The sequence below is a fragment of the Haliotis asinina genome, chromosome 6, assembly GCF_037392515.1.
Source record: "Haliotis asinina isolate JCU_RB_2024 chromosome 6, JCU_Hal_asi_v2, whole genome shotgun sequence".
In the NCBI taxonomy this organism is placed as follows: Eukaryota; Metazoa; Mollusca; class Gastropoda; order Lepetellida; family Haliotidae; genus Haliotis; species Haliotis asinina.
Genome location: NC_090285.1, coordinates 9,681,343 through 9,696,440, shown reverse-complemented (window position 1 = coordinate 9,696,440; position 15,098 = coordinate 9,681,343). Strand labels below are relative to the sequence as shown.

The following is a 15,098-nucleotide window of genomic DNA, read 5'->3' as shown; positions in this document are numbered from 1 at the left end:
CCCCGAAACGTTGTGTTTCTCAAAATATAAAATCTGACATCCATAAACCCTTCTTTCGTATGAAAATTGATTGTGTGTGGTATTGATAACATATTGATAAATAAATCTGTAAATCTTTCATTGTTGAGATAGATGCTTTCATATGATTGAGTACGTTTTTGAAGTTGGGGTATGACTTAATACACACTTACTTAGTGAAGCTAGTAGGGCGCACACATTATGGGGACCGGTTTTTATGTTTAAGCCTCCATAAATGCACAACACTGACGTCGATTAAGGAACCAATTCTAAATGTCGTCAGGGAGACGTCAAGCAAATACACATATCAAATTGTATCCCATGATCAGTGAGCTTGGCCAATCTTGAAGAGTCTTACACAAATGAACTCCAGCACCTGGAGGCAAATAGAGAACATTTGCATTACTCTGTGCTGATGTTTGGCAGAAACAGACCTTAAAACGGTCCAAATGCCACACCATGCCATGCAGTCATGTGAAGTGTAATCAAAGCATGTTCCTGAAACATGTGCTATGGTGATTTTAGACTTGCTTTAGGTACGATATGGCTGGAATATTGCCGATGTGACTGTCAATCTTAAGTCACTCAATTTCTCCTAAAATGTGTGCATTCTTGTGAACACAAACATTCAAATCATATACAGTGATGCACCCTTGAAGAACATGACATAGAGACCATAACGCTTTCATATATGCAGTGCAGGTAGCACAGCTTTCATTATCAGAAACATTCAAATTCTAATACCAAAAATGTTAGCCAAATACAATAAGTCTCCCTTTTAAGAATGTCTCGTTCCCTGGTGAAGGTTCATCCGATTACAGATTGCCAACCATTCATATCTTTGTCATCAATCAGTTATCAATATATTGTTGTTGTGAAGGCAAATTCCACTGTCATACATTTACGTCATGGCAAAGACCCATGCCCACTGACATGGCATCTTGTTGACAGGGATGGTAGGGATTGTGATGCTTATTCCTTTGGGCGAAGCATTCTGCCATGAGAAGGAGCCTTCAGTATACCCAAGGAGGTTGACTTTCATTCCAGTTTTTGGCAAAGCTGATCCAAGTATGAGTTGACCAGATTCTGGCCATTTGAGCACAATAGCGTACACTGTTCCACCTCTCTGTGTGTACCTGAAGAAAGAACACACAGTGCAGTTAAAAAGAGCACTGAGATATCCCAGCAATATTCCAGCTATATGGCGGCGGTCTGTAAATTATCGAGTCTGGACCAGACAATCCAGTGATCAACAACATGAGCATCGATTTGCGCAAATGGGAACCGATGACATATGTCAACCAAGTCAGCTAGTCTGACCACCCGATCCCGTTAGTCGCCTCTTACGACAAGCATAGTCGCCTTTAATGGCAAGCATGGGTTGCTGAAGGCCTATTCTACCCGGGACAGTCACGGGTCTGTGACAGGTAGAACTTCTTTGAAGTTGGTGAATGAGATTCTTTATTCAGGTGAAACTGTATCGAGATGTTGCATCACCTGAAGAAGGAAGTTGCCTACCCATAAAGTCTTTCCTTATCACATGTAGAAGCTTACAAAGCAGGCAGTAAATAAGAACCATGCATAGTTTATTAACAAACATGAAAACACTAACTAAAAATTATCTGCTCCAGTTTAATCAAGCCTGCGATGTGTTCCACCCAACTTGCCATTAAAATCACTCATCAAAACCCAAAGAGGTGCACAAGGGATTATGTTCTCAGTCTTCTGCAAAACTGGTGAACTGTATAAAGCATTCTTGTGAAGTACCCAGTAAACCCTGTATTGACACATGTGTCTGTGTAAATGTCTGTGTGACACTTTGCCAGCCATGGTTTGGAACATCTTAAGTATCTGCTAAACCGAGATGCCGTATATTCTTCACCGGTCAGTGCATGATATACAGAGAATGCCATCCATAGTCCCTTTATGCCTGTATTATTATTCAGACTTGTCATGTATATAATGGTGTGACTCTGTTAGTCTTGGCCACCCAAGGTGTTGAATAAATAAAGTACCTACCAAACCCCTGGTGTGACTGTGTCATTCTGGGCCACCCAAGGTTTGGAGGCATATATGGCCTCTCCATTCACCTTCAGCCATTCTCCCATCTGACGCAGTCTTTCCTCAAAGATTGGACTGATCATGCCATATATGGTAGGCCCCACATTGATGAGCATGTTCCCTCCACAGCTGTAAATGAAGGCAACACCATAAAACACTATTGGTGACCTGTATGACCACGATGCAAAAAGGTTAGGTCATAGGCCATTTTCTAATTCATTCTGTAGAGTTCCATCCGTTACAAAGGTACACATGAATGTGACTGATGGAGATTCCTCCCACATTTGGATTTCCACATTAAAACAGTAGGTCCAACCTATCTTGAGATACGAGTTGCTTTGTACAGCGTACAAAAACGCTGTTCCACAACTATACTGTACAAAGATAGTTAATGATATATGTTAATGTTGAAATTAAGAATAATGATGTATTTATTCATTGACATACTGATAAAATATCAGTCTAAAAAATACCAATATTCCTAACTTAGATTTTGTTCCGTATATGATCAAGAAACAACTCAAGGTCAGTATCAGTATCAGTTAATGTATATAGAGAGATATGTAGTCAAGTACATATTGTGTCCTGTGAATATTACACAATGAGCCATGTATGTTTTGGCTACTCTGAAGTTCCTGTTGGGAGGTCTAGCTCGAAATGCACATATGTTACCTCACAAAACATTGACATGGATTACAGGGTCGAGGTGTAACTGAACTGCTTCGGGGTGTGTCGTGGTTGGTTTTGTGCCTCAGTACCACAGTGAACGATGCTCATGTTGTCAACCACATGTTTCATCTGGCTCATTTCTCATTTTAGTACTAGCCTTTCTGTGCACATGGACTGTTTTTCAGTCAGCAGTCCATGCGTCAGCGAAAGCCGATAATCGGTATCGCTGACTTGTCTGACATATGTCATCGTATCCCAAATACATAGATGGAAACCCGCTAATCACTGGATTGTCCGGTCCAGACTCAAATGTTCACAGACTGTCGACATTAAGTTGGAATAATGCTGAATGTTGCGTTAAGCAACACGAACTACAACAGCAAAATGAATGTACCTACCTGACAGTTTCTGCCAACACTGCTATAATCTCATCCATCGTCAGAAAGTCTTCCAGAACAGCCTCTCGACGGAATCCCCATGATTTCTTGTCAATTGTCATTGCATCCTCCCACTTCCTTGGCTGAAGTACTCCTTTAAGATGTCAAAACATTTCACCAGATTGTCACATGTGCAACACTTATATTTGATAATCGCTGACCCTACAATACGCTAACCCTAAACTGACATATTTCAATTTTCCCAATACAGTACGTTCTTTGATCAAGTGGACCCCGGTCTAAGTACAGTGTTAATTAATACAGAATTGCAAATGTACAACATGAATGAGTTTAGTTTTACACCGCTTTTAGCAATATTCCTTCAATATAGGGGACAGCTGAAATGGGCTGCACACTTTGTACCTATGTGGGGAATCGAACCGGGGTCTTCGGCGTGACGAGCGAACACTTTAGCCACTAAGCTACCCTACCTCCCTTATACAACATAAACACAAGAGGGTAACCATTACCTGACAAAAGATTAAAAGAACATTAGTGATGATACTTGAGACAGTGGAAAAGTGGCCCCTTTTGATGGTATCCTCGATTCAGTTTGGTTACAAAAGAAACTAATTTCTTTTCTCTGACTTTAATTTTCATATATGATCAATGTTAGTTCCACATGAGGTAAAGTTTGGAAGAGATTGGCCTTCATTGTATCTTTCCTGACATTGAGGAGGATGGAGTGTAGTCTTGAGATTTAAGTGTTCACGAAACACATTGAGGGCTGTGGAAACCATACCCCCAATCATGTTATCACTTAAACTATACATACTCATTAACCCACGCACTAACGCCTTTTGTATATGTTTCGTACCTGGATTATACCTGTCATGGCATGTCAAGAACCCTCCATGTTCACAATGGTCTCCATGTCCCCATCTGTCATTGGTGACGACCTCCTCCTTCACTGGGCTGCAAAGAGACTATTTAACAGATGGATATGTACAAAATGGCATCAGCGTGTTGCTGTGTTGGGGAGTTTTGTCCAGGATACATGAATACAATTGCCTGTAGAATGATCATAAAATGAATGCTATGAATGGTATATTTGCGAAAGGTGAACAGAACAGAGAGACGTTCTATATATTATCAAACAATTTTTCTTAAATTCACTGACCTAATTTCTTTGAAGATACCAAAAGACATTTCTGTTCTTAAATTGTTGTTAAACGTTTACACTGTGAAACTGGGTAAATGCATATGCAATAGGTACTTGTTATGGGTGGTGGTCTATTCGCGCATTGTATGTATCAAATGCTGGTCTTTACCATACACAGACTGAATGAGCATACATTTGTTAAATGCTGTAAATTTTATGACGTGAAACGTTTCTACTTTCTAAATATAAATATGCCGTGAGTGCACCGAATTGTTAGCTATAAACCCTGTAATTTCCGCTTCCATCGTTTTGACACAAAGACACACAGTAAAAGGGTCCAATGTGTTGCCACTGTAACCGTATACCTGTCATTGTAGAGCCAGGCCAGAAACTCCCTGGACCCCCAGTAGTTGTCAGTTGCCTCCCAATCTCCATCAGACCATACAATGTCTGGCTTGTAGGTGTTCACGAGCTCATACAGCTCAGGAATGGTCTTTTCCTGAAATTGATTTGATTTTCGTGGTACATCGTATCGTTCTCAGATCAGTACGATTAGCGTTCTATTGGTTCAGGTGACCACATGAAACACTTTGTTCTGTTTCTTAGAAGTATGAAGCTCCATGTAACCCAGTAAGTATCAGCTGTTGCCGAAGGATATCTAGCTTTGACTACAAAGGCACCCTTTACATTCCTGAAGGACAAAGTGAGGATTTATGTTATTGTCTGGAATGGTGGGCCACGTCACAAATGGATTCACTACAATGTACCCAATCCACCACTGTCGAACTTACACTTTCATTCACTTCTCCTAACCAACTCCGGATCCTGAACCAAGGTACTACAAGGTACAGTTTAATCTGCCAATCTGCTTACTAACAGACCCACTCCTTCAATCACTCAATGTCACCGGACCAATCTTATAAGCTTCGTATAAGCTTATAAGCCGCACTCACTTTATGTAGAATGTAGAAGCTTGGGTGTATCTATGGTTAATACCTTCTCTTTGAAGGGAAACGTAAAATGTGTCAAACCCATTTCTGATGTCTCCTGCCTTGGCGGTTGTAAAGTTGTGCCCAAACCATACTCATTCACCAACACCATTTTGGTCACCTACACTAATACATGTTTTCTTTCTCGATAATCTGGCGGGGATAAAATTGGTACAGCTGACCTTTGCAAACCTGTTGGTTGTGTAGTTGTTGGCCTTGTCCTGTAGATACAGGGGGTGGAACCACTCAAAGAGAGAGTGGTACAGGCCAAGGCGCAGATCTGTCTTTGATCTCAGTGCTTGAGACATCTCACCTTTTGTGAACGCAAGGATTATTATTTTACGCTTGGTTTGAGATGATATATTAGCAAATTTCAAAATAAAAATACCCGTTAAAATAAAACATTATTTGTGAAAAATTGAAGGTTGAACTAAAAAATAAATAAATGACCAAAAAAAAACAAAAAAAAAAAAACGACCGGCGTGGAGCATCCTTGCCAAATTGAACTTATTTTCTTTACTTTTCTGAAAGAAAGATTACACATCTTCATGTCATTAAAATGTCACTTCAAATTTTCGAAACTTTGATTCGACAAAACTATGGCAGGTGATGTAAAAACCTAAATGAGTAAAGTAATAAACTGACAGGCAAAATAATGTATACTCAAATCATAAAGTAGTGTGTTAGTAGGTAGATTGTGCACTTAAACACGTCTCCTGAACATCGCAATTTGATATATGCAGTGCAATTTACGTCGACGTCGTGAATACAATGTAATTTGTATAAACCATTATTTTGGGACTCACATGAACTAAGGGTATAAAAGTTGAAAAAACATCACCACAGATATGCCACGACTATAAGCAGCTGAACGTGAGAAGTCATGTCTATGCTGCAGATGGGACCGAGCCGCTCCAAAGTTGCAAGAAACTTCGGCTGTGACCGTCTCTAGACTGCTGCAACGTTACAGGTAACAGGGCCAGGCACAGGACAGACCATGAAGTGGGAGACCATGAGTAACAACACCAGCTGAAGATCTACATTTAAGGACTTTTTGTCTGGGAAACTGTGTCCTGACGGTAACGTCATCAGCGACGGAATTCCTTGATCAATGTGTCAGTCGATACACGGTGTCTAGACGTCTTCGGGCAGTAGGTATCAGAGTCGACAGACCCTTCAAAGGACAAGTGTTGACCCCCGGCCGCGAGTCGTTCGTTATTGACAGCGACGAGAGGAATCGAGCACATGTGGAATACACTAGAGTGTTACAAACGCCTTAACCCACCACAGACTAGACAGCAACTTGCACAAGCCCTCCAGGACGAATGGCGTCACATACCACGTGACCTTGTCCGACCACTGACTTCATCGTGCGGAAGAAGTCTGCGTGCTTGTATTGATGCAAGGGTTGGACAAACAAGATACTAAAGTGATGGTAGTGAACATTTATTGTGTGTAACTCAGTATCTGTTTATCCTCTGTGTGATTGAAAACTGGTTTTCAGGGCCCCTATTGAACTTGTCTGACACAACGTGTTTCTGTAGTACGCGTATGATGTTTAGCTCTGGGTGACCAAAATGTTGCTAACACCAATGTATTTTGTTTGTGTGTCTAAACACTCTGGGTCAATGATAATGACCTCTTGAAAACCTTGCATACTTTCTTTTGCTGGTCAGTTTAGATTTGTACATTGAAGTATTGTTCAGGTTAAAATGAGTTTTAACGTATAATTACCAACAAGGTCTCTCTTGGGGCCAACCATCATGGAGTTCCAGTTAAAACTGACGTTTGTCGCCCAGTTGCAAAACCCTCCATGATGTTTAGTAATAAAGACAATGTACCTGCAAATAAAATGAACTAAGGTGACATATGTGATTCATGATAAAGCATTAAGTAGAAGCCATGGCTAAGATGCCCCTTCAACAATTATTGCCAGGAATGTTTTCATTAATGATTGTTTGACAACCTGAAATGATATATTCATGGAAACGACTTAGGGAACTCCTGAAAGTAGAAGCTGTCCTTTAGTCTTGTGCTGCTTTTCACCCACAGTACAATACAAGGTTCTGAAGAAACCTAGAAGAGAATAAAGGAGCATTTGCACTTTCAGATCTTCCCTTGTTCGTTTCCATGAATATATATGGACATTGTACTCATTGTGAAACATTTGTTAGAATCGCCTCACGATATGGATGTACTGGGTGTGTTTTGACTACACATTTTCTACACGTTACTGGATAAACATTTAAATCAGATTCACTTAATCCTTTTCTGTGTGAGGTTTAATCGTCCTAGTCCTTTGATCCAAATATTCTCTAGAAACAAATACATGTCGTGCGTATACACTCTCTCAGTCACTCACCAAATAACGTACTCTGCCATCACACCCGTGCCTCTCACTAACTCTAGCTGTAATGAAGCAATTAAGATATTCAGGGCGGTGGGGTATCAGTACGGTTAAAGCGTAGGCTCATTACGCCGAATACCTGGGTTCGAATCACCACATGGGTACAGTGTACGAAGTAATTTCCGTTGTCTGCTGCCGTGAAATTGTTGAAAACGGCGTAAACGTTTACTCACTCGCTATTCAGAGATTAATCGCAGCAACAATTACAGCATACATGTTCTCACTGAATAAATGTGAACATACTTCGCCCCAGAAGCAGCAAACAGTTCTGCCCAAGCCTCAGCATCATAGAACTCTGCCGTGAAGTCTCTAGCGAAGTCAGCATAAGTGAAGTCAGGTTTATAGTTGTCCTTCATGTACTGCACATACTCTGGAACCCTTTGGCCTTGCCAGTATTCCCAAAACCACTCGTTTCCAAAACTTGGTACTGAAAAGACTCCCCACGACACAAAAACTCCAATTTTGGCTTCATCATACCATGTTGGTAATGGCCTGGAATCTAGGGACTCCCAGGTGGGGTCGTAGCGAATATCAGTCTTCTTGGTGCTTGCTACACATACATCTGCGTGTGTTAAAGCCAAGAATATCAGGACTGCCGTCTTTGCGTCCATGGTCGATATCGGTCGGATGAATTTGTGATCCTGCTGCAAAGTCAAATGATAGCATAAGGCGATTCGCTTAGTGGACAAAAAGAAGTCAAGGACATTTGAGTACATCAAATGTTTATATCTTCAAGGTTACAGGCTAGATGATAGTGTGTCAAGTTTCTTTTGTGTCCGTATTTCGATAACTGAGATAGGCAGACATGTATTGACACTGTATTTGTCCAATATTTCACCGTAGACTTTATTTGCTGCCATTATCTACATATTTAGTTGTAGATGTGTACAACACATGTGTTCATGTCCGAATTTCTTTTGATATTGACCATTATTTTGTCCTTGATTGTATTTCGACAATACCCCTAGGGAGGTTTTCAAAACTGCGGTGTGACTACTGAATGCATAAGTTTGCTCTGACCGTGCGAGAAGGTTTCTTCATATGATGACGCCACGACTTGTTCATGTTATTATTTAAATATGTGATATTTCGAAAAACAAATTTCATAGAAACTAAATAATACTCACAAAAAAACCCCTGTAGAGTGGACATTCTTAGAGAAGAAAAGAGTCTTAAGTCACGTGTTATGTTAAAAAAAATACATTCATTCTGTCTGTCAGTGTTATTTAAAGTAATCTTATCGTGTTATGCTTATGTTTATGGTTATGTGTATAAATTGAATAAATGTAAACAATCCAATAATTATACATGTTAAATGGAAATATGAAAAATAGACTAAATCAGTCGATATACCGGAGGGTCGACTAAGTCAATACCGAACACAGTAGTGGTGCTTTAGTAGACATAGTATATTTCTTTGGAAACATAAATGCAAACAATCAAATCCCACGTAATGACTAATGTCTTCACCAAGCAAATGTCGCATAACCCATTCTAATGTGTCTATGTATGGTTTGTGACTGGTCAAACTGTCATTCTCACTTGTTTCGTGCAATGCTTTTAGACATCATCGTCCCTCCATTGTGATATCATTGTTTACATTCGTTTGTTCAGGTGTTTCAATTGTTGGCGAAGTATGAGAGTATCCAGCCACACTGGCGACAAAGACATGCAGAGTGATCACAGTTTTAGCCAGACATGAAGGGAAACATGTCAAATAGGGGACGGTGTCGTACATCGTACAGTTTGAAATAATCCCACGTCATGTTTTGAAAGTCCTGATCGTTTCAGTGGCTGTAAACATAATTATCTGTGTCTGATGAAATCGTAGTTACCATCTAGATTAATCTATGTCTGGTAAGGTTACTGGGTCTTGTTGGTTTCTGTCCACTCAAGCATGTCAATATCAGCTTCTCTTTTACCGACCTCAAACCGGCTATCCGGCTTCAGGCACAAATTGTAAATGTCAATCGCAAAATAAGCTTCATTCCATTAAACCCAACACACAGAGTCAATTCACTGAACTACCACATCAAGATGAGATTGTAATATGTATGGCAATGTCATACAGAACGTTAATTACAATACGCACTCCTTCGTAATAAATGGAGAAAATCCACATCAGTGCATTCTGTCGACTGATCTAAGCCAGCTTTTGCAAAATATTCGATACTGATTCAAGGTACTGTTTACACGTGAACTGATGTAATAACTTTGAAGAGGTTATTGTCATGAATTCAAGACATGGCGAAACTCAATGAAAATTATTGAATTCTTAACAAAACCGTGCACTAAAACGCAGTTGTTCACAAGCACAACACACATGCGCGCGCACACACTCACACATATGACATAGTGAATGCTGTACATGAGTCTAAATTTATTGATGGGTAGTATAGATTTAGGAGATTATACCTTGCTTATCATACCCAAGTTATGGAAACAAAGGCAGTCACGCTGTAATGTGAGTGTTTTAACGACTGCAATCAAAGTCGTGATCGTAATGTGACACTGCTAAAATGAATGTCGATTCAGCGGCGTCTTTCCAAAGGCTGTGTTGTAAACGAGATGGTCCCTTTCTCACTGGTCCGTTACACATGGATGGGCGGGGACAACGTATTCGTATGCTAGGCGAGGTCAGAATTACTGTGACGAGGAAGTCTGTCACTGGTGCAAGGTCCATATGAAAACGCTTTTCATCAATTAAATGTCATTGTTCAAGGACACACACGTGTGTGTGTGTGTGTGTGTGTGTGTGTGTGTGTGTGTGTGTGTGTGTAGCGTGCGGATGTACTGTTGCATGAAGGAATAATGTATAGCGTTTGTTCATTACAACTTGTTGTGAACAGTAATCAGCAGAACTCTCATTCAAGAGACAGACATCATTTCTAGAGTTAGAGTTGACAGTACAATTTTGAGTTTATCATGAACATGTGTTTAAGAAACAATATCAACCAGTTGTTATAGCCGGTGATAATGTGAGCGTATCCTGTCCCAACACTTGAGTGAGTGAGTTTATTTTTACGTCGCACTCAGCAATATTCCAGCCATATGGCGGCGGTCTGTAAATAATCCAGTCTGGACCAGACAATCCAGTGGTCAACAACATGAGCATCGGTCTGCGCAATTGGGAACCGATGACATGTGTCAACCAAGTCAGCGAGCCTGACCACCCGATCCCTCGAGTCGCCTCCTACGACAAGCAGAGTCGCCTTTTATGGCAAGCATGGATTGCTGAAGGCCTGTTCTACCCCGGGATCTTCACGGGGTCATTCTTTTGAAAGACATGTGAACACATGACAAGTGAAAAGAGTGAACTGCATGGCCCATTATTTGTCACTGGTCCCAAGTTTTTGAGTCATTCACATATCTGCCATAAACAAGTTAAAGATATACTGACGTCTTTAAAATTGTAACCGTGATCAAACCGTTTCAGATTGTCTCAGATACTCTTTGAACTTTTCATGGAAAGAGCATTCGGTGGTTTCACATTACTTTTCGTTTGCGCAAGCGCAGGTGGTTGTGAGGTGTGTTTATGCAAGAGCTTGTTAACATAAATTAAGCCATTTGTTTCACTACCTTTGCTTCAATAATTGAGATAAGGTGAATTCCTCATAAAACTAATATATTTCTTTTGATTTTTGCTTTTTTAGAGTGTGTTTACAGAATAGGTAAAACATGCTGCCAAACCGGAACCTGTCCGGTGGATACTATTACCCACAAGCGCAGAGCGAGAAAACGTGCTGATTTTGAATGATCTAGCCATTCACGAGTATAATCTGTTGCAGCAAGCATGCGTGTGGCTGTAGGTTGCTTCTGCATAATCATATATCATAAAGCACTTCAAGATGCTCCGCAAAACACAAGGAAGACGGGTTGAACAGAATGAATATTTATAGCAGGGAAGGAGAGCAGACATGCGTCATGAGCATGCACAAGTGCATGGATACAGGCGTATAATAGATATATATCATATATATCATTATGAATGTCATCAAATTCATGCACATTGTAAAGCGTCACCCTTTTTCTGCCAGCTATAAGGAAAGTTTTCATTTTAAACATTGAATTTGAGAAAATACAGTACAATGTATATGCTTTGCAGAACATTACCTGTGTGAAAACATTATGTTACCATATTTCTCTGCATGTGTGCAGTGAGTCCGGTAGTACATTGTGCAACTTTACTGTTCGAACAAGGAAGTGCTGTACGGCAGTCACGAGGATAATTGTATCACTGTATCACTGATAGCAGGACCAGTAAAAAGAAAGGCGTTTGTGACTCTGGACATCGAGGATATAGTAAAGCTGACTACTTTCTGACCAGCCCTCGTATTGACAACATTTGGACAACTGCCTTCTCCTAAATATTCATGACGCTAACTGTTAGCATTACAAACCATCACATGCTGCTTTGATAATGAACAGGTAAAACCATCACCTAAATATGATGTTTTGGGATAACAACCACATTGGGAAGACAATTCTCAAGCAGTAAATGAAAATATGGGGACAATGCGTGTGGCCCGCCCTGATATTGCTAAAAGCGGCGTAAAACTAAACTCACTCACAGAGCTGCCATTTGTGCAACTCAGCTCATTTGTCAAAATTGCAATATTTGCAACTCAAAGACGTTAAAGAACATGTATCATATTGCTCTTAGTGAATAGTTACTTACTGTCCATATAATGATGATAATGAAACATTTATAGCGAACCTTCTCCAGGTTAGATATCCTGCTCAAAACCTACAGCCTGACCATTATTAACCCGGGTAACCCGAGCGGCCTATTAAACACTAGAAGCTAATAGTCTGACGACTGATTTGACCACATACCCACTTTCTGGAGGAAAACGAAGTTCTGTGAATAGTTACCTTGCTCATTGAAATGCGTGCGACGTTTCGGTGAAGGTACTAACACCGTTATCTTCGGTGAAGGTACTAACACCGTTATCAAGCAAGTAATAACGGTGTTTATCTTACCTCACACATGAATGTCGCTTTCTGATTGGCTAAACGCTATTCTATTATTTTCAATGTACCCCGCTTACAGGCGATGTATTATTTTCAATGTACACCTCTGGGAATTCCGGACTCTTCTGATGCTTCATCGTAGTACTTTTTTTTATCTCGAATAACATTGAATCACGCATAAAGCACAGAAATTGCCGATGTATTGAGATTGAAAATCGATGGAAGGGAGATAACTCGAAATCTGTTTACCTTGTGTCGTCTGCAAAATGGCGATTCGCATCGCATTCAACAGAAGTGCTTCAAACAGTCCATGACCCCACGCGACCAGTGAACAACTTATATTGTACGTACACCGAAAGGGAGCACTCATTACAATATATACGTTGACTGTCCATAGAACCTGAGTTTCCTGTATTTGTACAACTTCTGAAATTCCTCTCAAAGACATTGCCCATTTTCTGCTGGCAAAACCGAACCAATTTTAAACAAACATTCTTGAGACCACGTGTATGACATGCGCTTCGTTGTGGTGCAGGACTGAGGTTTTAGAAACTCCCAGTAGTCAAGCTGTTACACACGGTCACACATCCACGTGTTCTCTGAACTCGACGTTGCTTAAACTTCAACTGGTTGTGACCTGAGCTCTATGCATGAATCCCATGTACCTCCACTATGCCAACAATTCACAACAATAAAAAACAGATCAGTCACAAATCAAAATCCGCTATCAGGTATGTGTGTCAGTATGTAACGTTAGGCTTCATGTTACATGCAATAATCCACATTGTCGCTACAATGTTATAATTGCAACCTCCGGTACCCAGGTACTGTATATCACTGTCCACTAGTCTGACACAGACTTTACCCTAATCCCTCTGCTGTTTTAACATTGCCCATTTCCAAAGATGGGCACAGTGGGAGCAACCCCAGAGCCCTGTGAGTTTATGTTGAGTACTATTGTTTGTGTTTAATGTAAACTCTTGACGTAGCTGGGACAACAACAACTGTGAAGTGTGAGCCTGTAAAACAAACACCAAGGGGTTTGAAAATGACGTTTATTTAGAAAGGCAGGAAAATGTACACACCTTTTTGTATTTCTGTATTATGCATTTTATGCATTAAAGCATGCTGCACAGAATGCGATTTGTTTGAGAAGTCGGATCCCAATTTCCCCCATAAAAGAAACACGCCTCGTACAGAATCCAACAAAACTATCGACCAGTCATGTTTACATTCGAAGGACAATATTGGCGTGACTATCAAACGATCTGTTATCAGTGCGCTTTCAGTGAACACGGAAGGTTTCTGAAATGTTGAAAGGAGTAGAGGTGGGAATGTGACTGTCATTCCATTTTTGAAAACCATAAAAAATCATAGACTTCATCTAGACTGGGACATCTCTTTGAAAGGTGACACTCACTGCATATCCTGTTACTTCCATTAGGGTAACATCAGCAGCACCAGAAGCTCCCTTACTGTAATGCCAGCTCATGCTCTAGAGCGATCTCAGGTTTTTTCAAAGACGTACTCTAAAGTCATCTTCTATGGACTTCTATCAGAACTAAAAAAAGTACAAAACTGCAGCTCGACCTGTCAGCAAAGTTCTCTCAAGGATCCAGATGACGCCAGTTCTTGAGGCTCTCTACTGACTGTCGATCAGAGCCAGTCAGGGTTGAATTCAAGGTGTTGAGTTTTGCCTACCAGTGGTACAATCATGCAGTTCCAGAATACCTTGTCGAGCTAGTCACCAAGCAGCGTCCTTCTGCAATGGTGCTCCACAGCTGTGGAATCAACCTCCTCACCTATGGACTCATCTCCTCACTGAACTCCGACTGCCTCCCTCTACTGATTCATTTAAGAGTTCACTGAGAGCACATCTTTTCAGAAAATTTAATTTTCAACATATAATTTAATATTCCTGACCATCATTCTAGCATCTACAGACTTTGTAAAGACTTGCTTTTATTTCACTCCATGTTGCGCTTTGGGCATGCTTTATGTGTGGAATTCTGTGCCTTGTAAATACACGTATTGTTACTATCATTGCCCTTCAAGGCATCTTGGATTGTATATTCCTAAAGGCGCTGATAATACAAAAATGAGAGCACGCGTGTCGGGCAATGACGTTTGCAGTTTGAGTATTCAATGGCTGTGTTATTAAAATATACGGAGGTTAGTAAACTGCCCTCAATAGTTGTTGTTATTTTCATGTTTATTGGCGTTATTATCATTGTTATTATTATTGTCTTGTTGGGGCAACACTGAACGCAGAGTGCAAGTTAGGCATTTAATGTTTTGATTGAGTAAGTGAGTTTAGTTGTACGCCACACTCAGCAATATCCCAGCTATTTATCGGCAAATAATCGAGTCTTGACCAGACACTCAAGTGATCAACGGCATGAGCATCGATCTTAGCAACTGGGAACCGATAACATGTGCTA

At 40.5% G+C, this 15,098-nt stretch overlaps 1 protein-coding gene across 1 annotated transcript; it reads right to left on the bottom strand.

Annotated features, from left to right (window-relative positions):
- Positions 1-697: 697 nt before the first annotated feature.
- Positions 698-8,381, bottom strand: LOC137288182 (alpha-L-fucosidase-like). Its single transcript, XM_067820616.1, has 8 exons — positions 7,927-8,381; positions 7,011-7,117; positions 5,459-5,589; positions 4,653-4,786; positions 4,003-4,100; positions 3,147-3,279; positions 2,038-2,208; positions 698-1,154 (listed from the first exon to the last, which is right to left on the bottom strand). The coding sequence occupies exons 1-8, from the start codon at positions 8,292-8,294 to the stop codon at positions 920-922; spliced, it is 1,377 nt and encodes a 458-aa protein (XP_067676717.1). The 5' UTR covers positions 8,295-8,381; the 3' UTR covers positions 698-919.
- Positions 8,382-15,098: the final 6,717 nt, after the last annotated feature.